This window comes from Diceros bicornis, chromosome 8, assembly GCF_020826845.1.
Source record: "Diceros bicornis minor isolate mBicDic1 chromosome 8, mDicBic1.mat.cur, whole genome shotgun sequence".
Classification (NCBI taxonomy): Eukaryota; Metazoa; Chordata; class Mammalia; order Perissodactyla; family Rhinocerotidae; genus Diceros; species Diceros bicornis.
In genome coordinates, this window is record NC_080747.1 from 1,971,549 (window position 1) to 1,997,609 (window position 26,061).

General features: G+C 39.3%; 1 protein-coding gene across 9 annotated transcripts in view; it reads left to right on the forward strand.

Moving 5' to 3' along the window:
• FAM193A (family with sequence similarity 193 member A) overlaps positions 1-26,061 on the forward strand; it is a 175,077-nt gene that overhangs the window by 104,242 nt on the left and 44,774 nt on the right. For 5 of the 9 annotated variants that reach the window (XM_058546591.1, XM_058546582.1, XM_058546583.1 and 2 more), the window contains 7 exons: positions 7,524-7,601; positions 9,260-9,372; positions 9,514-9,756; positions 10,186-10,245; positions 12,301-12,454; positions 12,572-12,751; positions 18,856-19,107. In XM_058546591.1, coding sequence (XP_058402574.1) covers positions 7,524-7,601; positions 9,260-9,372; positions 9,514-9,756; positions 10,186-10,245; positions 12,301-12,454; positions 12,572-12,751; positions 18,856-19,107 — 1,080 coding nt within the window. The remainder of the gene's footprint in view (positions 1-7,523; positions 7,602-9,259; positions 9,373-9,513; positions 9,757-10,185; positions 10,246-12,300; positions 12,455-12,571; positions 12,752-18,855; positions 19,108-26,061) is intronic. The other 4 variants (XM_058546584.1, XM_058546585.1, XM_058546588.1 and 1 more) reach the window with 2 other exon arrangements.

Sequence of the window (26,061 nt, forward strand, 5' to 3'; positions counted from 1 at the left end):
TTTTATTGCAATGGTTTGGAATCGAACTGGCAGTATCTCTGAGGTATGCCTGTAATTTCTTTTTGTTTTATTTTATTTTATTGAGGTCATAATGGTTTATAACATTGTGAAATTTCAGGTGTACATCATTATTTATCAGTTTCTATATAGACTGCATTGTGTTCACCACCAGTAGTCTAATTTTTATCAATGACTATATGTATGTGCTCCTTTACCCCTTTTACCCAGCCCCTAACCGTCTTCCCCTCTGATGACCACTAATCTGTTCTCTTTGTCCATGTGTTTGTTTATCTTGCACATATGAGTAAAATCATATGGTGTTTGTCTTTCTGTCTGGCTTATTTCACTTAACATAATACCCTCAGGGTCCATCCATCTTGCTGCAAATGGGACAATTTTGTCCTTTTTATGGCTGAGTAGTATTCCATTGTGTGTGTGTGTGTGTGTGTGTGTGTGTGTGTGTGTGTGTGTATACACACACCACTTCTTTATCCGTTGATCCGTTGATGGGCACTTGGGTTGCTTCCACATCTTGGCTATTGTGAATAATGCTGCAATGAACTTAGAGGTGCATAAGTCTCTTTGAATTGTTGATTTCAAGTTCTTTGGATAAATACCCAGTAGTGGGATAGCTAGATCGTATGATATTTCTATTTTTAATTTTTTGAGAAATCTCCATACTGTTTTCCAGAGTGGCTGCACCAGTTTGCATTCCCACAGCAGTGTATAAGGGTTCCCTTTTCTCCACAACCTCTCCAACATTTGTTATTTTTTGTCTTGGTGATTATAGCCATTCTCACAGGTCTAAGGTGATATCTCAGTGTAGTTTTAATTTGCATTTCCCAAATGATTAGTGATGTTGAACATCTTTTCATGTGCCTGTTGGCCATCTGTATATCTTCTTTGGAAAAATGTCTGCTCATATCCTCTGCCCATTTTTTGATTCAGTTGTTTGTTTTTTTGTTGTTGAGTTATATGCCTATAATTTCTTGATGTATCTGTTGCCTAAAATTGAACATTCATTTAGGAATATAATACAAAGTATTATTGCTGCTATTCTGATGAAAATGGGGTGTGTTGTATATACATGTTTTCTCTAGGAAGAAAATACAGTCTTAAAAAGTAAAACTAAAATTGAATTTATTTCTTTAAAAGTACATGTTCGTGTAGCTATAAATGCTTACATTAAAAAAAAAGAAAGATCTCAAATCAACAACCTAACTTTGCAACTTAACTAACTAGGGAAAAAAGATAATCTATACCCAAAGCTAGCAGAAGGAAGGAAATAAAGATTAGAGGAGAGATAAAGAAAATAGAGAACAGAAAATAATAGGGAAAAGCAGTGAAATCAAAAGTTGGTTCCTCTAGAAGATCAACAAAATTGACAAACCTTTAGCTATAAGGATTAACAAAAAAAACAAAAAGACTCAAATTACTAAAATCTCACATGAAGTGGGAATGGTACTACTGATTGAACAGAAATAAAGAGTTATAAGAGAGTACTGTGAATAGTTGTATGCCAGCAAATCGGATAACCTAGATGAAATGAACAAATTCCTAGAAACACAAAACATACCAAGGCTAAATCACAAAGAAATAGAAAATCTGAATAGTCCTATAACTAGTAAGGAGATTGAATCAATAATCAAAAATCTCCCAACAAAGAAAAGCCCTGGACCTGATGGCTTCCTTGGTGAATTCTACCAAACTCTTAGAGAAGAAGTAATACCAGTCCTTCTCAAACTTTTCCAGACAATTAAAGAGGAGAGAACACTTCCCAACTCTTTCTATGAGGCCAGCATAAGTGATACCAAAAGCAGATAAAGACACTATAAGATAAGAAAACTGCTGACCAGTAGTCCTTGTGAACAGAATTCAGCAGCATATTAAAAGGATTATACACCATAACTAGGATTTATTCCTGGAATACAGAGACGATTCAGCATATGAAAATTGATCAGTGTAATGTGCCACATCAACAAAAGGAAAGAAAAAAATCACATGGTCATCTCAATTGATGTAGAAAAAGCATTTGACAAAATTCAACACCTTTCGTGATAAAAACACTCAACAAAATAGGAATAGAAGGAAACTATCTTCACATAATAAAAGTCATAAATGAAAAACTCACAGCAATCATACTCAATGCTGAAAGACTGAAAGCTTTTCCTCTAAAATCAGGGACAAGGTAAAGATGCTTGCTTTCACCACTATTTGACATGGTACTAGAAAGTGATCTTGTATATAGAAAATCCTAAAGACTCTGCAAAAAAGCTGCCAGAACTAATAAATGAATTCAGCAAAGTAGCACGATACAAAGTCAACACACAGAAATCAGTTGCATTTCTATACATGAAAATCAGTTGCATTTCTATACATGAACAATGAACAATCTGAAAAGGAAATTACAAAAGCAATTCCATTTACAATAGCATTGAAAAGCATAAAATACTTAGAAATTAATCTACTTAAGGAGGTGGAAGACTTGTACAGTGAAAACTACAAAACGTTGCTGAGAGAAATTAAAGAAGACATAAATAAATGGAAACACATCCATCTTTGTGGATTGGAATTAATATTGTTAAAATGTCCATATTACCCAAAGCAGTCTACAGATTCAGTGCAGTCCCTGGCAAAATCCTAGTGATGTTTTTTGCAGAAATAGAAAAACCCATTCTAAAATTCATATGAAATCTCAGGGGACCCAGAATAGTAAGAACAATCTTGAAAAAAAAAGAACAAGCTGGAGGACTCACACTTCCTTATTTCAAAACTTACTACAAAGCTACAGTAATCAAAACAGTGTGGTACTGGCATAAAGACAGACGTATAGACCAAGGGAATAGAATAAAGAGCCCAGAAATGAACCCTTGCATATATGATCAAGTGATTTTTGACAAGGATGCTAAGACCATTCCATGGTGAAAGGACAGTCTTTTCAACAAATGATGCTGGGAAAACTAGATATCCACATGCAAAAGAATAAAGTTGGACCCTTACCTAACACTGTACAGAAAAATTAACTCAAAATGCATCAAGGACCTAAATGGAAGACCTAAAAATGTGGAAGAACCTTGAAAACATTACTCTAGGTGAAATAAGGCAGACACAAAAGGACAAATATTGTAGAATTCCACTTATATGAGATACCTGGATTAGGCAAATTCATAAAGACAAAGAGTGGTTCCCAGGGGCTGGGGGAAGGGGGAGTGTGATTTATTGTTTAATAGTTATAGAGTTTCAGTTTTACAAGATAAATGGTTTTACAAGATAAATGGATGGTGATGATGGCTACACAACAATGTGAATGTATTTAATACCACTGAACCGTGTACTTAAAAATGGTAAAGATGGTAAATTTTATGTTATGTGTATTTTTACCACAATAAGAAAAAGGAAAGGGGGGCGCATTTTCTATCTTTTTTTTTTTTTTTGACGGAAAACTATCCTCTTCACTAAAGCAGCCAAAAGATGCATTCTTATTTTCACTCCTGTCAAGCAACCACAATGCCATTGATACAAATTAGGGAAATTGAGCAATTTTAGTAGCATCCAGAGGGTACCAGTTATTCTAGAATCCTTGGAATGGATATCAGTCACTTCTAACCAAGTACATTCTAGAAATTATATTGTAGTTCAAAGATTTCAAAATGTTGAACACCTGTAAAATAATTGAGTATTCACAAATAAGTATGGGTATGGAGAGACAGTTGACAGCTTTGAAATCAGTTGTTTTTGTTTGTTTCTTAAAATTTATCCTTTATTTGTTGTTTGACGCATACATAAGCCTGCAGGTACCCAAATGTTCCAAAAAATTAATGAATCCCAGAGGATGTGAGGAGAGGGTCAAAGAGGAGGTTTCTATTGATGTTCTTATTTGTCAAACAACTCTGTACTAAGATAAAGAAATGACTACCTTTCCTAATATTTAGCTCATTTAAAATCATTTTTTAACCTTGCAATAGTAATAGCTATTTGTAAATGAAAAATGTTCTTCCTAAAAACTGCAGACATATATAATGTAAAAGGAGAGTTGGCACCAATATTGAGTCTTCCTAGCCAAGAATATGGTATATATCTCTTTTTTTAGGTCATTTTTTGTATCCGTATTGTGGTTATATAATTAGTAGATTTCTTACGAGTTTACACCTAGGTATTTTATAGTTTTGGGGCTATTGTGAGTGACGTCTTAAATGACAATAAATTTTCTACACAGTTATTGCTGGTATATTTTGGAAAGCTGAGTTACTTTGTGTCCAGTCATCTCACCAAACTCCCTTATTAACTCTAATATTGAGTTGATTGCCTTGAATTTTCTAAAAGACCATGATATCCTCTCCAGCATTTGAACTTTTTTTTTTCAGCTTCAGCTAGAATCCTTCAGAACATCATGAATAAGAATGTTGCTGGCAGCATCCTTGTTCAGTTCCTGGCTTCAAAGGAATGCTTTGGATGTTTCACATTAAATCTGATGCTTGCTGTAAAGATTTTTGATACTTTTTAGCAAATTAAAGAAGTTTCCTTTTTTTTCTAGCTTATTAATGTTATTATTTTTGTAAAAAACAGGAATAGACATTGAATTAGATTGTATGGTTTTTCTTCTTTTATATATTTCAATATGAATTAAGAGATTAGGTTTCCTAATTTTGAGACATCCTTGCATTCCTGGGATTAAACCCTACTAGATGATATATTATTCTTAGGCTATTATTAGATTTAATTAGCTGGTATTTTATTTAGGATTTTTATATCTGTATTCTGAGATATTATTGAGTTTTCGTCTTGGAGGTCTTGTTTGTTTTGTGTAAAGGTCTAGTCTCATAGAATGAATTGAGAGATTTTTCATGCTTTTAAAATTTTCAGGAATGGTTTAAATTTTCTGTTCCATAAAAAATTTGATAGAACCCACCATAAAACTTTGAGGCTTTTGATTCGTTTTTGCAGGGAGGAGGAATAAAGACTGTAGATCTTTTACTACTTTTTCAGTTTAAGTTGCATTTAATTAGTCTGTTTGGGGTTTTCTGCTTCTTGAGCGTGTTTTACAAATTGATGTTTGCCTAGGAAATTATCCACATCCTTTAGATAAAGGGTTATAAGCTTGTGCTCACAGAGGAGATGATGAAAATGGGTAAGTGACAGCTGTAGGAGAGTTCCTATGGTCCTCCTGGCCTGCCTCTCACTTTCACACTTTAGACAGAGAGCACTTTCTCCACCAAATGGAAGTGCCCTGCCCTTGGTGGGGGGAGGCAGGGCGAGCAGCGAAGGGCAGTGTGCCTGTTGTCCCAGCTGTCTCCGCACAGTGCCCTCAGAGCTGCTGAGCTGTCGAGAGAAGCCAGAAGTCTGGACTGTTAGGTAGAATCTCAAGCTTTTTAATAATGACTCAACTTCTAAAAAACGTTGTGCAGGCCCAACAAGTAGCCCTGAGCCACTTGTTCGCAGCTTTTCTTTAAGTATGAAAAGGTTAAATTGTTATAGTTATTTTCTCTTGTGGTTTAAAAAAAAAGTCTCCTTCGTGTGTATTGGTGTCCTTTCTCATTCCCTCTTGTTGTGGTACCTTTTCTTCCTTTGTTCAGCCTGGAAAGAAGCTTAAGATTATAAAACCAACTTTTGGGTTTATTGATCACATTTGCTTCTTTGTTTTCCCAATAATTTCTGCTTTTACCTTTAATTCATTGTTACCAAACCTTATTAGTTGGTTTCTCGTTTTGTTTTTTTGGCTTCTTACATTGAACGCATACTTCTTAGTCTTGTTTTGTTCTCTCGTAAATGGATTTAAACCTATACGTTTTCTTCTACATGTGGGGCACATCTTATAAAATTTGATTTCTGGAGCTTTCGTTGTCAGTTATTTCTAAATGGACTATAATTTCAACTTTTATTTCTTCTCTAATAGTTTAAACTATTTAAATTTTTCAAATGTATGAATTTTTTTTTTTTTTTTTGTGAGGGAGATCAGCCCTGAGCTAACATCCGTGCCAATCCTCCTCCCTTTGCTGAGGAAGACCGGCCCTGAGCCAACGTCCATTGCCAATCCTCCTCCTTTTTTTTCCTTCCCCAAAGCCCCAGTGGATAGCCGCATATCATAGTTGCACATCCTTCCAGTTGCTGTATGTGGGACGCGGCCTCAGCATGGCCGGAGAAGCGGTGCGTCCGTGCGCGCCTGGGACCCGAACCCGGGCCGCCAGCAGCAGAGCGCGTGCACTTAACCGCTAAGCCACTGGGCCGGCCCTCAAATGTGTGAATTTTATATTGTGAAATTACTCTTGTTTTGTTTTGGAGGGTTTGTTAATGGTATTTTCTTTCTTGTAGGATTGAATATATTCCCTCTCTCCTTTTTTCTTCTAACGATTTGGAAGATATATATCCCATTTCTATCCTTTTAGTGGTTACTCTTAAGTTTTTAATTATAAGAATTACATTTATGTAAACGTAAAGATTTAATCATTTCATAGCCTCCCCCTCCCAAATAAGATGGTGCCTTGAGCCATTCTTAATTCTTTCTTCCCCTCAATTTTTTTTATTTTGGTAAAATACACATAACATAAAATTTACCATCTTAACCATTTTTATTGTTATTTATTTTTTTGGTGAGGGATGAGCTAACATCTGTTGCCAGTCTTCCTCTTTTTGCTTGAGGAAGATTATCCCTGAGCTAACATCTGTGCCAGTCTTCCTCTATTTTGTAGGTGGGATGCCCCCACAGCATGGCTCGACGAGCGATGTGTAGGTCCGTGCACAGGATCCGAACCTATGAACCCGGGCCACCGAAGCGGAGCGCAGACTTAACCACTGTGCCACTGGGTCGGCCCATTAACCATTTTTAAGTGTACAGTTCAGTGGCATTAAGTGCATTCACATTGTTGTGCAACATCACCACCATCCATCTCCAGAACTTTTTCATCTTCCCAATCTGAAATTCTGTCCCCATTAAACAATAACTCCCCATTCCACCTTCCCCCAGCCCCTGACAACCCCCATTCTGCTTTCTGTCTCTGTGGATTTCACTCCTCTAGGGGCCTCCTGTAAGTGGAATTGTATAGGATTTGCCCCTTTATGTCTGGTGTATTTCAGTCAGCATACTGTCCACAAGGTCCATCCATGTTGTCTCAGTTTGCCTGCTGATAAGTCTTCCTCTTGATCTCGGAGCTCTTCACCTGCAGGGTTGGTCATCTTAATTTTTTTGTCTCTAGCATGTGCAGGGCATATAATGGGCATTCAGTAAGTGATAAATATTCCGTTACTGTATTGACAGATTCAGCTCTAATATCTTAATTTCTCTTTTTAATGTGAAGTCATCTCTATGTTTTTCGTGTAAGAAAAGTACTTGTGATGATTTTGAGTAAGTTGAGTAAGATGCTGAGACAGAGATAGAATATTAGGTGATGTGTCTACAGTGTTGCATCTTCTCTTGTCTGCAGACGATGTTTCTTATATATATCATTTTTAAAAATCTCCCCCGGAAAGTGTCCTGGGTAGCTCTTGCTGGTACTCAGGTTTTTTGTTTTTTTACATCCCCTTATTAGGTGACAATGAAAACCAAACAGCGCATGCTAACAGAAGACTGGGAGCTTTTTAAACAAAGGCGATTCATCGAAGAGCAGGTAAGGTCGTGGGTGGAGTGCAGTTCAGTGAAATGGAAATTGTTCAATGCAGAGTGTGGCTCTAAAAGACTAACATTTCAAGACCACACTGCATGTTCTGATTGTAACATAGTGTTTTTAACCATCAGATAAACTTAATTTTCCTTATCTTCTGTATTCCTCAAGGAAAACCTGTTTATCAAGTGACCCACTCTAGCCCACAGCCACCCCGGGAGTCCCCCACAGTCTCCTAGGTGGGTGGTGCCATCTCCAGTTTACACTCGAGGGCGTGACCTGCAGTGCAGCCACGCTCCCCTCAGACCGAGCTCGCAGACCTCCCCTTGCGCCAGGGGCTGTGCCTTCAGTGTGACTGCTGACGACTCCAGCTTGCCCCTTCCTCCAGCAGACTCTGCCAACTGCTTGGACAGAGCTTGCTGGGGGCCTTGCTGTGATGGTCTCAGGGCACCCGACTTCGTTTGAAAACTTGCTTCCCACATGCTGGCTTCTCTCTCACTTTCTGAGTCTCCCTTGTCAGGTCCACTCCCTCGGCCTTCCTTAGACATTGGTGGCCCCTGACCTCGGCCCCCACACCTGCATTCATGTTCTCACTCCCTTGATCTCCTCTGGGCACCACAGGTAGACAGAGGGCACCTGCACTTGGGCTGGCTCACCTGCCCCCACCCCTTCCCGCATGGCTCCTGTCCCGTCAAATGGCCCCTCCAACTGCCACCTGTCCCATTGCCAGAGCTGATCCACAAATTCCTTCTCCTCTGAAATCCAGATGCTTGCCTAGTCCATTGGAAGTTCAGGTGCCGCTTGCCTAGGTAGCTCTAAGATCTACCCCTTCTCTGTGTGCTGGTCTTCATTGCTGCAGCTGGTGTCCTCTCTAGCTGGCCTTCCTCAGTGCTGCATTTCCTCCCACCTACCTGCTGACATTTTCATGCTGACCATCCAGGCTTCCATCCTGTCTCATAAATGCCTGTTTAATTCATGGACACTGGTGCTGCAGCTTTGTGTGCATAGGCCTGCTGTGCTGCAAGGCTGCACTTGCAGGCACTGTGCCGACCTCCTGGTCCCGAGGCTCCTTTCTACTCAGCCCAGGGTCAGCAGGCCTTCGAGAAGTCTGACTGGATGCCTAGCTCAGTGCTTTTCCCCTGGCCTGGACGCCCTCCTTGCCTCTGATGGAGTCACCAGCAGTGCCTCCTTCTGGACCTCACTTAGGCCTGGGGCCGCGCTCAGCTGCTTCTCTGCCTCCATGGTGCCCTGAGCAGATCCTTTCCAGAGCACCTCCCTCATCATGGTTTCTCTTAATCTTTGGTTTCTTGCCAGTCTCCTCTTCCAGAATCTAAGCTCCTTGAAGGCAGTGATTTGTCTCTGCGCTGCTGGTACCTAGCGGGTACCAGCACATGGCAGATTCAGGGGAAAGGCTGGGTTTCTGCTGCAAGGGGTGTTACAGTGCATTTGCTAGTGAGGAAGCCTTTTAGGGGTTACTGGTCCCTGGCCTTTGTGGCTCAGCCAGGTCTGCTGCCCTTTTTGCTGGCCTTGTCTCCCTTAGGAAGCTGTGATCATTGGTTTCCACATGAGCGTGACACGTATTACCATAATTACTGAAAAATACAAACCAGGCAATGGGGGACATGTCTTGCAAAATTAATCTGTTGTTTTATGATTTCCTCCAGTTAACTAATAAGAAAGCAGTCACTGGTGAGAACAACTTCACAGATGCCATGAGGCACATGTTGTCGTCCCGGCTGAGTATGCCTGACTGCCCCAACTGCAACTACAGGAGAAGGTGAGCCTGTGTTGTTGTGTGGGCACAGCGGGCCTGCGGGAGCGTCAGTGACCCAAGTAGAGGTCTGGCGCTGACCTTTAAAGAGCACCGCCTGACCTACTCTGTTGGCTTTCTCGGTAACTGTCCTTAATTCCCAATCAGATGTGCTTGCGATGACTGCAGCCTCTCACACATCCTTACTTGTGGTATCATGGACCCCCCCGTCACTGGCGACATCCACATTCACCAGCTACCACTCCAAGTGGATTCTGCTCCCGACTATCTCTCTGAGATGCGCCCACCTAGCGTGTCATCAGCAAGCTCAGGGTCAGGTTCCAGCTCTCCCATTACAATTCAGCAACATCCCAGACTCATCCTCACAGACAATGGCTCTGCACCAACTTTGTAAGTTGTGACTTTGTAATAAGGTTTCAGAAATTTGAGTAATCCAATAATGAGAAATATAGACAGTAATGTCTACAGAAGTAAGGATATCATTATAGTGCTTTTCAAGAAAAAGGACCCTTAATTTTTTTAAACAACTTTTAAAACATGAAATCAGTAAACCCAAACTTGGACACTATTTCATTACCTGAAAAAAAAATATGGTAAATTAATAAATGCCAGTAAAGAAACATGTTGGTATGCAGGAAAGTGTCTCTTTAATTCTGGCTTCACATTTCCTCATTGTATTTGAGGGTGATCAGCCCAGTGTTCATTCCGCTTCATTATCAGTTCAGCATTCATGCTTATTCCCTGTCTTGCTAAGAACTCAGGCGATCACTTTAGCAAGCGATTGAAAGGTTCTGTTTTCTGTGTTCCCACGTTATCTAGAAGTACATTTTGTATGAATGAGCGAGGTGGCTGTGCAGCTGTCACCAATTCCCATTGTAGGTGAGTGGTCCCACATTTCTTTAGAGTTGTGACCCCGTCATTTGTTGAGGCTTCCCACTCTAACTTCTGGATGGATTGCGCGTGGATGTGTGTTTTTATTTTGTTTAAATAAACTTAGGTTTGCATTCCGCATATCACAGAGCACAAGTGTCAGGAGCTCTGTGAAGGTGATGGACGCCGGCTGCAGTTCCCAGGGTAGGGATTATTGCCCTGCCCTTGGGCTGCTCAGCGTTTCTTAGACTTCTCAAGGAGACTCTAAGGCTTTCCTTCAGAGTCTTTCAGTTTTCAATATGGTTTTGATCTCAAACACAAAATAATTCTAAAAGAATTGGTCTGAACTCCATGAGTCTTCATTGAATTCAAACTGCTTTATAGCATTAGAAACCCTGTGCTCTCTCTGGGAGCCTATGAAGGAGTGTTAAGGATTTCACAGCTAGCTGTTAGCCAACTTCTTACAGAAACATATCAAAATTGAACATGTATAGTCCAATAAAAATTTACATTGGAAAAGTTCATCCCTGTTCATGTATCATAGCTGCTGATGTCAGTGGTGGGCTTCTGTGCTGCATTGCGTGGTGGAGGAAATCGGCTGTGGGAGCCTTCCTCCTCGGGCCGAGACTGCCTGTGACTGCTCTGGGCATTTGGGCCTTGAGCAACTTGTGACAGCTGTCTTTCAAATATAAACAGCTATTATTTGGAAACCTTCCGTGTTGCCTTTGGTTTGTGTTATCTCTTTCTTGGTGCCATTTCAAAATTGTTAAATAGAATCATGTCATTTTAGTCACTGTACTGCAGTGGTCTCTCGATTTTATGGGTTCTAGGATTGCCGAAGCCTGCCTTCATCACATTGAGCAAGTGATGTAGTTACTTCATTTCCGAACCTCAGTTTGCTCATCTGTGAATCATGGCGATGATAATACCTTAGGAATGGGTGTGAGTGTTGACTGAGGCAACACATTCCATCACCTCAGGTGCCGTAGGCCCTGGTGGGAGCTGTTTGTGCTTCCTTTGGTGATCTCCAGATTATAGTACGTTGTAGTATGTTGACATTTATTTTCCAAAAATGGAAAAGACATCTGAGTTTGCAGTTTTGGACACTCTTTCCTAAAGCCAAAAGATTGCTAGTTCTTAGGATTTTTTCTGGAAGTTGTTGTATGCCGAGACTGAAGGCAGGTTCGGAGGCATGTTTACATAGACTCGGGACGTCCATTTATGTTTATGCCTTGAACCATTTTCACTGAACCGGGAACTCTGTGCCAGCTCTTTTCATGCACCAGAAAATCATACATTTTAGGTGGCCTCCATAGGCTACAGCCTTGAAATCTGCCTACATTTTTTTAGTAAATATTCCATCTGCCCATTACTTAGATGTCTTGCTAAAGCTGATAATTTAATTAAGATCATGACTGGCTTGACCAGAAAGCTGATATTTAAATTAAGATCATGACTGACTTGACCAGAGCTGGCCTTGTAGTAAGAAACTTTCAGTATTTTTGTTGCATCAGTGCTTTTAAAGTTTTGTTCAACTGACTGTGTCTGAAATTTTGGTGGTTATGAAAACAAGCACTAAAGACCTAAGGTTGTTCTCTGTACTCTGTTAATTGTAGTAAAAAATTAATTTTGTCTGCTTGGAAATGGCAGAGAGAACTGTACACCAGGGCACTTCAAGTCAAATGGAGATGTAGTATCGATTAATTACATTATTGTGATTCCCTTATAGTTCTGCTTTTAGGGTTTTTTCCATTCTTGCGGATAGTGCAAGTGTTAATCTTCCAGGTGTTTTTCTCTTGTGTTCAGGCTACTAAGAGATGTTAAGAAGTATGAGTGGACAGTCTATACAGAAACTGATATAATGTACACCTGAAATTTACACAATCTTATAAGCCAATATAACCTGAATAAAATAATTTTTAAAAAAATGTATGAGTGGTATTCAGTGTAATACTCTTGTAAATGCGGATGATATCTATGAGGAAATATCTGTGTTTAGTGGGTGGTTCACTCACTGTCCTCCCAAGTGAACAGCCTCATGGTGGCCGTCTCTGCTTGTCTCAGTTGTAGTGACGATGAAGACGTTGCACCATTGTCAGCTAAATTTGCTGATATTTATCCGTTGAGTAACTATGATGATACCGAGGTGGTGGCCAACATGAATGGAATCCACAGTGAATTGAATGGTGGCGGGGAAAACATGGCTCTGAAAGATGAGGTATGGGCATAGCTTCTTCATAGTGACAATACATGGCATAAAGTGGTGGTCTGGCGTTTTAATTTTTTATGTTCTTCTGGTTTGAAAAGTATAAATTACAAAAGGTTGTTTTTAAAGTCCCCTCAGGTAAGCAGTACCAGTAGTAGTTCTTCAGAAGCTGACGATGAAGAGGCTGACGGCGAGAGTAGTGGGGAGCCACCAGGAGCCCCGAAGGAAGACTCGGCTCTAGGGAATGGGAGCCCCAGGAAAGAGGAGAGTAAAGTGGACAGTCCACCCCCATCTTACCCAACTCAGCAGGTATGATTTTATTTTTTCGAACTTTCTGTTTTGCCAAGGATCTTTTCTCTGTGTATATTTTCTCTAAACAGGAGCATTATTTAATGCAAAAATTATGTTACTTCAAATAACTTCTGAAAATTAGAACTGGAGAAGATCAAGGCTTGCTTACAAAATAAACAAACATGGCTGATAACCCCATTCTAATATTGTTTCTCTTGGTTGAATCTGTAGTCAACAGTCTTGACTTTACAGCACCCCAGAGCAGCTCCAGATACTTGGATGTCTTGGAGTTGTTCATCTATGTAGAAGCAAAGGGGAGTTGTTTTTAATTAAATAAAATAGTGGAATGTTAAAATTTCGGAACAGGTTGGTTTTGTGAGGGAGCTTTTTCTCCGGGTTGATCTGTTAACCAAAGATTGAGGGTAACTTATCAGACTATTTCTTTTTTCTTAGAGACTCAAAGTTTTATAATAGATGCTCAAGCAGTTTTTATTTTTTATTTTACTTATTTATTTGTTTTTTTACCCACAGAAAATGTGTTTATTTATTTACTGTGTCAGGCAGTTTTTAAATGAAAGGAAGAATAAATGAAGATTATGGTGTTTGGCTAATTAATTCATTTTAATAAGTGTAAATCTCGGATTTGAACAATAAAGGTGATATTAAAAGATATTACATTGAGAAGTCTTGCTACCTTGTCCCTCCCCATCTACCCTGTCCAGCACCTACCCACCCCAGCCCCTAGTCCCAATAAATAACCAGTTTTACTTATTTATTATGTATCCTTCCAGTTTTTATTTATGCAAATACAAATACTTATTCTTCCCTTTTCTTAGAACAAGGCTTATATAGATGCACACTCTGTTCTACTCCTTGCTTTTTCTCTTAGCGGCATATCCCAGCCGACTTTCTCTTCTGCTGGCCTCTTTGTAGTCCCTCATGTGAACATATCATGGTGTTGTTTTGTTTTTCTTTTTAGTCCTTGCTGCTGGGCATTTGTGTTTGCCTCCCTTTTTTTCCCCATTATAAACAATTCAGTGAGTAACCATATACATCTGACATTTTATACATAGGCAGATATATCCCTAAGATTGGTCACCAGCAGTGGCTTTACTGAGTCAGAGTATGATGGCCTTCCCTAATCCCTAGGAGAGGGCGATGTCACAGTTTTGGATTTCTGCCAATCTAATACCTAAGAAATGGTAACCTCTTGAGGTTTCAATTTTCCTTTCATTTTTTATGGGCAAAGTTGAGCATCCTTTCATATGTTTAAGAGCCATTCGCTTCATTTTCTATGTTATTATGAGTGATGAGAGCTCGTTAGGTATTGGTGCAAGTCCTTTATCAAGTATGTGATTGCAAGTATTTTCTCCTGGTCTGTGGTGTGTCTATTCGTTTTTTGTGTGTGTGTGTGTGTAAGGAAGATTAGCCCTGAACTAATATCTGTTGCCAATCCTCCTCTTTTTGCTGAGGAATGTTGACCCTGGGCTAACATCCGTGCCCGTCTTCCTCCACTTCATATGTGTGAGACGCCTGCCACAGCATGGCTTGATAAGTGGGTGCATAGATCCACACCCAGGATCCAAACCTGCAAACCTCGGGCCGCCAAAGCGGAGCGTGCAGACTTAACCACTACACCACAGGGCTGGCCCCTATTCATTTTTTTATAGTGTTTTTTTGTTCGTTTGTTGTTTTTTGCTGAGGAAGATTCGCCCTAGCTAGTGTCTGTGCCAGTCTTCCTCTGTTTTGTATGTGGGTCACCAACACAGCATGGCCACCAACATGTGTAGGTCCGTGCCCAGGCACCGAACCCGGGCTGCCAAAGCAGAGTGTGCCAAGCTTAACCACTAGGCCACCGGCTGGCCCCTATGGTGTTTTTTGAAAAGCAAAATGTTTTTAATTTTGATGCATTGCAGTTTATCAGTTTTTTCTTTTATGGATCATACTTTTGATCCATAGCCAATAAAACTTTGCCTAATACAAAATTCTGTTTTCTTCTAGAAGATTTACAATTTTAGTTCTTACTTAGGCCTCTGGTTCATTTAACTCAATTTTTGCTTATGATGTGAGGTTAAGGTGTAAATTCATCTTTTTGCATATGTAGATATCCAGTTATCCCAGCACCATTTGTTGAAAAGACCATCTTTTCCCCTGTTGAATTGCATTGGCCATTTGTTGAAAATCAGTTGACTGAAAATGTAAGAGTTTGTGTTTGTACTCTGTATTCTGTTTATTTGATCTCTGTGTTCTTAACACCCATAGTATACCTAACTGCTGTGCTGTAGTAAGTTTGGAAATTGGTAGGATCTGCTCTCCAGTGTCGTGGACCTTTTTCAAAATTGTTTAGGCTGTTCAAAGTCCTTTGTATTTCCATATAAGTTTTAGGATCAACTTGTTAACTTATACAAAAAAGCCTGCTTGGATTTTGATAGAAATTGCACTGAATTCTTGAATATTTGGTAAAATTCACTAGCAAAATCATCTGGGCCTAGTCTTTTATTTGTGGGATGATACAGATCAATTTTGGGAAAATACAGTCTTAACAAAATTGAATCTGTCAGTCTACGAGCAATGCTGTGTCTTTCCATTTGAGTCATCTTGAATTTCTCTCAGAAATTTTTAAAAATTTCTAGTCTCTGGGTCTTGAACATATTTGTTAAATTTATTCTTAAGTATTAGATATTTTTTGATTCTGTAGTACATGGTATTTTCTAATTTCAATTTTCAATTGATCATTGATAATATAGAGTAATTTATTTTTATATATTGATCTTATATTCTACAGCTTTACTAAACTCATTTATTCAAGAGGGATTGAGTTTTTTGTTTTTGTTTTTTGGGTGGATTTCTTTGGGTTTTCTGCATGCAAGATGATGTCTGTGAATAAAGATGTTTTTACTTTTTCCTTTCCAATCTAGATGTTTTTCTTATTCTTGCCTTAATGAACTAGCTAGAACCTCCTGTACAGTATCAAATAGAAGTGGTACAAGCAGACATCTTGCCTTGTTCCTAGTCTTAGGGGAAGAGCATTCAGTCTTTGGCCAGTAAGTATGATGGTTTGTTGTTAGTGCCATCAAGTAGCTTCTGACTCCTAGCAACCCTGTAGACAGCAAAGTAGAACCCTGCCCAGTCTTTTTGCACCATCCTCTCACCTTCTGGCACTAGACCAGGCAATGCTCCGCTGCTATTTGTAGGATTTTCATGGCCACTTTTTTTGGAAGTGGGTGGCCTGGTCCTTCTTCCTAGTCTGTGTTAGTCTAGAAGCTCTGCTGAAACCTGTCCACCATGGGTGACCCTGCTGGTCTTTGAAATACTGGTGGCAGAGCTTTCAGCATCACAGCAACACACCGCCACCACAGTGTGACAACCGACAGACAGGTGGTGTGGTTCCCTGACTGGGACATGAACCTAGGCCGTGGCAGTGAGAGCGCCAAATCTTAACCACTAGACCACAGGGCTGGCTAAGTATGATGCTAGCTGTGGATTTTTTGTAGATGCCCTTAACAAGTTGAGGAAATTCTGTTCTATTCCTGGTTTCTGGAGAGTTTCACCATGAATATGTATAGGATTTTTTAAATGCCTTTTCTGTATTTATTGAGATGTACCTGTGGTTTTCCTTCTTTATTCTCTTCTTGTGGTCTATCGCATCAAGTGATTTTTGGATATTAAACCAACCTTGTGTTCCTGGGATAAATCCCACTTGGTCATGGTGTAAAATCCTTTTTTATATGTTGCTGGATTGGTTTGCTAACATTTTATTAGGATTTTTGCATCTATGTTAATAAAAGATATTGATCTGTAGTTTTCTGTCCGTGTGATGTCTTTGTCTGGCTTTGGTCTCAGAGTAATACTGGCCTCATAGAATGAGTTGGAAAGTGTTTGTTCTGCTTATGTTTTCTGAAGAGATTTGTCTAAGATTGAGATTTCTTAAATATTTGACAGAATTCACCAATGAAAACCCATGGACCTGGTCTTTTTTGTGGAAAGATTTATAATTACTAATTCAAATTTTGTTTACTTGTTGTATGTCTATTCAGATATTCTATTTCTTCTTGAGATAATGTAAATAATCTGTGTCTTGTAGGAATTTTTCCATTTCATCTAAGTTGTCTAATTTGATAACATAAGGTTGTTTATTGTATTCTCTTATAATTCTTTTAATTCTGTAGAGTCTGTAGTTATGTTAATTACTGATTTTGATAAATTTGATAATTTTTTTAACACCCTCAGTTAGTCTGGCTAAAGGTTTATCAGTTTTTGTAAATAAGGAATTTTTGGTTTCGTTGATTTTTCTGGTTTTCTCTTTTCTATTTCATTGATTTCTATCCTGATCTTTATTATTTCTTCCTATATTCTTTGGGTTTGGTTTGTTCTTCTTTTTCTAGCTTATTGAATCTAAAGCTTAGATTACTGATTTTAGAATAGCTTCCAAATTTATTAAGACTTGTTTTATGGACTAACATATGGTCTATCCTAAATAATGCTCCATGTGCACTTGAAAATAATTTGTGTTCCGTTTATAAGTGGAGTGTCTTATAAACGAAAGTTTGGTCAAACTGATTGATAGCGTTATTCAAGTCTTCTGTGTCCTTACTGATTTTCTGTCTAGTTGTTCTAAAAATTACTAAGAGAGACATATTGAAGTCTTTGAGTATAACTGCTGGATTGTCTGTTCTCCTTTCAGATCTGCCAGTTTTTGATTCATGCATTTTAGGACAGTGCTGTTGAATGTGTATACAAGTATTGTTATATTTCCCTGATATATTGATCCTTTGTCATTATGAAATGTTTCTCTGCTAATATTTCTTATCTTAAAGAGTATTTTATCTCATATTAATATAGACAATCCAGGGGCCGGCCCCGTGGCGTAGCGGTTAAGTGCGTGCACTCTGCTGCTGGCACCACAGGTTCGGATCCCGGGCACGCACCAAAGCACTACTTGTCAGGCCGTGGTGTGGTGGCATCCTGCAAAGAGTTGAGGAAGATAGGCACAGATGTTAGCTCAGAGCCGGTCTTCCTCAGCAAAAAGAGGAGGATTGGCATGGGTGTTAGCTCAGGGCTGATCTTCCTCACACACACACACAAAAATATATATATATAGACACGCCAGCTGTCTTAGGGTTATTGTATGCATGTGATATATTTTTCCATCTTTTCAATTTCAGCCTCTTTTTGTCTTTGAATCTAAAGTTTGTCGTGGAATCTTTTAGTTGGGTCTTGCATTTTTATCCTATCCATCAATCTCTGCTTTTTGTTTGGAATGCTTCATTTACATTTAATGTAATGATTGGTGATATTTACATCTCCCATTTTGCTGTTTATTTCTATATGTCTTATATTTTTTGTTCCTCTGTTCCTCAACTTCCTTTTTTTGTATTAAATTTTTTAGTATACCATTTTATTTTATTTTATTTTGCTATTGATTATTTATTTTTTTTTAGTTTAGTTTTTTAAAGGGTATGGGGAATTGGGAATGGGAAGAAGCCTCAGGCAAGAAGGCCAGACTCCTGCTGTTCTCGCATGAAGTACTAGCAGATATTCATGAATAAACGCTTCTCAATTTGTTTTTTTCCTTTGGTTGATTTCCAGTGTCTCAAAACAGTTGCCTTTGACAATTGTGTTCAGTTTTACACTTGTTTTGAGGGAGAAGAGTGACTGACTGCTTCATTCCACCTTAGCCAGAAGTCCCATCTCGGGTGCATTTTGAAGAATCTCTATATACCCATTCGTTAAGCAGTATGAACCCAGCGGAGCATAGCACCGGTGGTTTTGTTGTCCTTGGTCCCAGCTCCCTCTCTCCACTCTGCCATCTTTACCAGTTCTCTTGTCCCTGCTCAGACAGGCACAGGATACAAATTGGTATGGCTGTTACCTCAGCAGATACGCAGCCAGGGAGTGAGGTGTGCATCTCTTCTCTTTTCAGGTTTCTTCAGCCCTAGTCTCTCAGAGTCCCGCGTTTATCTTGCAAGAAGGGCCCTGGTCGACATGGGGTGTCAGGACGAGCCCTGTTACCTTTGTATTTGCTGTGTAACTGCTCAGCAGAATGTGACTGACTTTAATTCGTAACATTCTTTGTTTCACTAAATAAGCAGGTACTTTTTTTTTTTTTTCTTTCCTTTTAGGCTGAACAAGCTCCAAACACTTGTGAATGTCATGTTTGTAAACAAGAAGCTTCTGGACTGACAGCATCAGCAATGACAGCTGGAGCACTTCCTCCTGGCCATCAGTTCATGAGCCCAGAGAAGCCCACCCATCCTGCTCTGCATCTCTACCCCCATATCCATGGACATGTACCTTTGCACGCCGTCCCTCACCTGCCTCGCCCTCTTATCCACCCCACCTTGTACCCAGCACCCCCCTTCACTCACAGTAAGGTAAGTCAGGGCAGAAAGCTCACCTGTCACTAGGATCTTACAGGAGTACATATTTAAACAAACAAAAATCCATAAGGTGGTAGCCTGCATAGGACAGCATCCACTCCTAATAGGAAGGTCTGGAAATGTTTCCTTTTATCATAATCTCTTAAGCTCTTGGAATTTTGAACTCTACGGTTATAAAAACAATCATGAAAGTCATGGTTTATTCCTTCAGAATTAACTAGAATGTAAAGAGTTTTTCAGATGACATTGGTGTAACAGTTTATATTCAGGGATACTGCCACACATGGCATCTGCCTACCCAGACACCAGTTCGGTTCTCTACTCATGTCCTTCTGGGGCCTGGCTCTTTTTCTTTCTTTCTTTCTTTTTTTTTTTTTTTTTGTGAGGAAGATGAGCCCTGAGCTAACATCTGTTGCCAATCTTCCTCCTTTTGCTGAGGAAGATTGGCTCTGAGCAAACATCCATGCCCATCTTCCTCTATTTTATATGTGGGACGCTGCCCCAGCATGGCTTGATGAGCAGTACATAGGTCTGTGCCTAGGAATTGAAACTGCGAACCCCGGGCCACCAAAGTGGAGCGTGCAAACTTAACCACTACGCCACCAGGCCAGCCCCCTGGCTCTTTTTGTTGATATGATGGGTAAAATAATTTGAATATAGCCTAAGTCCTCTAACACCAACTGGTCTCTACGGGGTCTAAAATGATTATGCTCTCTAAGCAGTAAAACTAAGGACTTGTAGAAATACTCAGGCTTGAAGGAAGAATCCTAAGTGTGATGCAATAGAAAATCATAATGCCATGCAGGTTTTTGAGAGGTGCCTGGAGGGCAGGGAGTAAAGGGCCTGCCAGAAACCAGTTGTGTAAAAAGCCTGTTCAGGAAGAGAGTAAGGATCTAGAGAAAGGTTTGATTTTTAAGCATTTCTTCTCAGAGAACCCCAGGTTTATAATTAGTATCTTAGACTTTCCAGTGAGATTTTTAGGTTGGTTTCATTCTTTGTACCTCTGATAGCTTTGCCTCTCTAGCTATTTTGAACTTATCTTCATTGACTCATCATAAATTCTGATTTTTATTTTTCTTTTTATTATTTTGGTTCGAGGTTAGTTCTCATCAATAAAAAATAGAATTTCCCCCAAACTCTACTGATTTATTATTTAAAACAGTGATTCTCAACTGGGAGAGAAAGGGAGGGCATGGTTTGGAAGGGGCTTTTTCAAAGTACATGCATGTTTTCTTCCGCAAGAGGCGTCCCTGTGGAGTGAGAGTGTGTGTAGCCCATAAGTGGGGTTTATTGTTTGTTTGCTGGGGAGGGGCACAGGTGGGAGATCAATAACTGCTGGTTTACAATATAATATAATCAGTTTGTCATGTTCTGTTACCATAGGTACTTGGTAACTACCCAAATTTATGCTTAAATTTTGTTAGGTTGAATATTGCTCAATTTGAACATTTAATGATGCCTTTGTTAATAGAGAGATTTTAAATAGCATTTTCAGGTACATGTTCAAAACCAGGTTGTTTTCCTGGTCTGCCAAGTCTATAGCCTCTTTCCCTTCTGGGTGAATGTATGATGTTGGGGAATTGTCCACTCCCTGTTCTTACCTGAATAAAGCTCTGTTTTCTAGTCCTTAGGAACCACCCAGAGAAAAGAGTATAGAATGCTCTGTTAAACTTTCTTGCTAGAAGCTGTTCAAGAAAATCTTCAAGTAAAGTAGTGAAATTGATTATTCTCAAAGGCTATTGGGACACTCTAGTTAAAACTAATTTTTTTCCCTGACTTTTGGCCTTTTCTCAACATGTGATAGACAGTTTATAGAAGGCTAGAGGAGAAGAAAAACATTTTGGGGGAGCATCACCTATGTATAAAATCTATGTATTTAATAGATTAAACTTTAATCCAGTAGATAGATGTGAAAGATTCATGGATAGAAAGGCAAATACAGAGGACAAGCTACCACTTTGCTATTAACATCAATCAAGACTGTTCACTGATACATTTAAAATACATAGCTGGATGCCATTTTTATTTGGAAAAATGAAATGCATTTGGCAAAATACTTCATTTGTACCTGGTATAAAAATGTTTGTTTCTCTAAACAAGCTTGCATTGTCACTTACCAGGTCTTGCAAAATTAGTTTGTATTATTTGAGTTAGTTGGACTTAGTTGAATACTGTGGATACATCTATACCTAAATGCATAATGTGTTCACAACCGAATAAGAGTTGGTAGAAACACCTTCTAGAGAACGAACCAGCTATGTTAGAATGGCATAAACTTGTCTTCAGTTACATCAGAGCAGGCTTCTTAGAGAGGCCAGAATTGTTCAATGTGATGTTCCGAATGTAGTTGGGAAGTGGAAGGTGGGCGCTGAATATGGAGGGCAGCTTCACGCATTGAGGCTCTTCTGACCTGCTTTTCTTTCTGTGTTGTCGGGTCTTTAGGCGTTCCTGCTCTAGTGAAATGGCAGTTTTCACCTTTAAGGCTTTATGTCATTGTAGTTGTAATTCTTCTTTTAATTCATACTTTGGCCATTGTGTGTAAATATTTAGTACCTAAAATGCTTGGGATGAGTACTATGAAAATCTCATTTTCTTGAAATTAGAAAACCTTTGAAGAGTATTTTATTTTCATATGTCTTCATACCAATGATACATTTAATTTTTATGTTAAGATATAAGTTATTTGAAAGTTGAAAGTAGTTGCAGAAGGAAAAGACAGTAATGAAACATTAGAGAAAAAATTAAAACTGTAAGTGACAGAGAATTTAATTTCCAAATATTTGGGTATTTCCCAGCTATCTTTCTGTTACTGATTTCTGCTTTAATTCCATTGTGGTCTGGGAACATACATTGTATGATTTCTGTTCTTTTGAATTTGTTAAAGTGTACTTTATGGCCAGAATGTGGTCTGTCTTGGTGAACGTTCTGTGTGACCTTGAGAAGAATGCATAATCTGCTATTTTTAGATGAAGTAGTCTATGGATGTCCATTATATCTAGTTGATTGATGGTGCTATTGAGTTCAGCTATGTCCTTACTGATTGTCTGCCTGCTGGATCTGTCCATTTCTTTTTTTTTTTTTTTTTTTCAATTTTATTTATTTATTTTTTTCCCCTCAATGCCCCAGTAGACAGTTGTATGTCATAGCTGCACATCCTTCTAGTTGCTGTATGTGGGACGTGGCCTCAGCATGGCCGGAGAAGCGGTACATCGGTGCGCGCCCAGGATCCGAACCCGAGCCGCCAGCAACAGAGCGCGCACACTTAACCGCTAAGCCACGGGGCTGGCCCTGGATCTGTCCATTTCTGATAGAGGAATGTTGAAATCTCCAGCTATAATAGTGGATTCATTTGTTTCTCCTTGTAGCTCCATCAGTTTTGCCTCATGTAGTTTGATGCTCTGTTGTTAGATGCTTACATGTTTAGGATTGTTATATGTGCTTGGAGAATTAACCTTTTTATCATTATGTAAATGCCTTCCTTTATCCCTGATAATTTTCCTTGTTCTGAAATCTGATCTGTCTGAAATTAATACAGCTATTCCAGCTTTCAATTAGTGTTAGCATGGTATATCTTTCTCCATCACTTTACTTTTAACTTAAAGGGGTCTTTATACTTACAATAGGTTTCTTGTAGACATGTATAGTTGGGTCTTGTTTTTTAATATACCCTGATGATGTCTGCCTTTGTGTTGGTGTATTTAGACCATTCACATTTAGAGTGACATTTGATGTGTTTGGATTAATAGCACTCATGTTTTAGCTGTTTTCTGTTCCTTACCAGAGACTTCTTTTTCTGTCTTCTCCACTTTTAATTGAGCATTTTCTGATTCCATTTTATCTCTTTTCTTAGCATATCAATTATACTTTTTTTAATTTTAGCAGTTGTATTAAAATATACATTTTTACTAATCTAAGTCCCCCTTCAAATAACACTCTTCTGCTTCATGTGTAGTATATGTACCTTTTAAGAAATTATTCCCAATCCCTCCCTCCCATCCCTTGTGACGTTGCTGTCATTATTTTTATTTTTCCGTATATTAATCACCCAGTACGTTGTTACTGTTATCACTTTAAACAGTTATCTTTTATATCAATTAACAATAAGAAAAATAAGAGATTTTATTTTACTTTTATTTATTCCTTCTCCATTGCTCTCCCTTTCTTTATGTAGATCCAAGTTTCTGACCTATATTATTTACCTTCTGCCTGAAGAAAATCTTTTAACGTTTTTTACAGGGCAGGTCTGCTGGCGATGAGTTCCCTCAGTTTTTGTTTGTCTGAGGAAGTCTTTATTTCTCCTTCACTTTTGAAGGATAATTTCGCTGGATACAGAATTCTAGGTTGGTGGGTTTTTTTCTTTCAACACTTTAAACTTATTTAACTCCACTCATCTTGCTTGCATGGTTTCTGATGAGATGTCCTCTGTAATTCTTTTCCCTCTTCTATAGGTACAGGAATTTCTCCCCTCTCCTCTTTTCCCTCCCCAAGACTGCTTTCAAGATTTCCTTTTTGTCTTTAGTTTTCTGCAGTTTGAATATGATACACCTAGGTGTAAATTTTGGGGTGTTTATTCTGTTTGTTGTTCTAAGAGTTTCCTGGATCTGTGGTTTGGTGTCTGTCATTAATTTTGAAAAGTTCTCAGCCGTTATTACTTCAAATATTTCTTCTGTCCTCTCTTTCTTCTCCTTCTGGTATTCCAATTATTGTATGTTACATCTTTTGAAATTGTCCCACAGTTCTTGGATGTTTTCGTTCTATTTTTTTTTGTCGTTGTTGGTGATGGTTTTTGGTTTGTTTTTCTTTTTTTGATTCTTGTTTCTCTTTCAGTTGGAGAAGTTTCTATTGGCATCTTGAAGCTCACTGATTTTTTCCTTGGCTGTGTCTAGTCTATTAATTAGCTCATCAGAAGCATTGTGCATTTCGCTTACCGTGTTTTTTATTTCTAGCATTTCTTTTTGATTCTGTCTTAGAGTTTCCATCTCTCTGCTCACATTACCCATTTGTTCTTGCATGTTGTCTACTTTTTCCATTAGAGCCCTTAGCATATTAATCGTTTTAAATTACCTCTCTGATAATTTTCAGCCATTTTATCTTCATATTCCCTCTCTACCATTCTGTTATCTCTCTCTCAACCTCTGATTAGATCTACATTAGACCTTGTCATTGTCTTCTTCATATCTGTTCATCATATTCTGATCTTCATATTCTTCTTAACTCTCGTATTTTTCATCTCTTTGTGTCTCAGTTTGTTCTGAGAACTTTTTTGGATCACTCTTCTAGAAGTGATTCTCTAATCGTGTCTAATCTGTCACTTAAATTTGAGTTTTTAATTCCAACTGTAATTCTTTTTTTTTTATTTTTGTGAGGAAGATCAGCCCTGAGCTAACATCCATGCCAATCCTCCTCTTTTTGCTGAGGAAGACTGGCCCTGAGCTAACATCCGTGCCAATCTTTCTCCACTCTATGTGGGATGCTGCCACATCATGGCCCAACAAGCGGTACATCAGTGTGCACTGAGGATCCAAACTTGGGCCGCCAGCAGTGGAGCGTGCACACTTAACTGCTATGCCCTGGGTCTGGCCCCCCAACTGTAATTCTTATTTCTAAGCTTTAATTTATTTTTCAAAGACATTAGCAACTTTTTATATTCTCTTGTTCCTTGATAACCTTTTCTTTCTTCTTTTCTTTTTTAAGCATTTTACACATAGTTATTCTGTGTTTGAATGAAATCTTGAGGCTATAAATCTGTCTTTTTTTGTTCTGCTATGTATTGTTTCCTTATACATATAGTCATTTTTTATTATGAGGTCATGTTTTGTTCAGCTTACTCTTTGGGATCCCCAAGGCCCCTAAATAGGGGATGCTTCCTCAAGAAAGGGTTTCCATTTACTGTTGTGAGGTACCAGCGGGGCACTGACCCACCTGGGACCCTCTGGCTCCTCTTGGCAGTTTCGAGCTCTCCTGCCTTCCATGGGACCATAGTCTATCCTCACATTGCTGTAACGATGGTGCATGCATCTTCAGCTGCCTACCCTGTTTTTCTCACCATATTCTTATCACTTCTTTGTGAAAGATTACCCTGGCTTTCTCTAGGGCTTATCATTTTGGTACAAAGGTGTTTGGTGCCATTTCTCTCGGGTCTAGAGTGAAGCGTCCCCACTTACTAGCCCAAGCCCAAGCAGAGGGAGAACACATGACCTTAAAAGAGAAGAACAGATGTGAGCTGGTGGGGCTGCAGCTCACTGCTCCTTGACAGAGCAGGTTTTTACATACCGCCTCATGTGGCCCAGGAGCCGTAGGTCATGACTGCAGGGCCACACTTTGGACTGGCACCTGAGGCTTCCAGCTTTAAATCCTGTGTCTTTTCCATCTGGAAAACATGTTGTGAAAGAATTACCACGCTATCTTCAAGTAATGGAGATAGAGAGATGTCTTGAATCCTCCTCTGAGAGCATGAGGAATATTTGAAAACGGTCACCATGTTCCGGCACTCAGTGAGTTCAGTGCATCGAGTGGATCCTGGTGAAGTGGCTCCCACATGGCTCTGCATGCATCTCCCACCTCCCTCACCAGGTTACATAAGTACCGCCAGTGCAAAAGTGTTTGATAGGGCCGGCCCCGTGGCTTAGCGGTTAAGTGCGCGCGCTCCGCTGCTGGCGGCCTGGGTTCGGAACCCTGGGTGCGCACCAACGCACCGCTTCTCCGGCCATGCTGAGGCTGCGTCCCACATACAGCAACTAGAAGGATGTGCAGCTATGACATACAACTATCTACTGGGGCTTTGGGGGGGAAATAAATTAATAAATAAAATTATTTTTAAAAAAGTGTTTGATAGAGTTACACATGGTATAGGTGTAAGTTCAGGTTGGAATTTGAGGGAGAAAAAAGTTGTATAGAAAATAGGGACATAAGTAGATTGCAATTTGGAGGTCATATTGTGATCTTTGA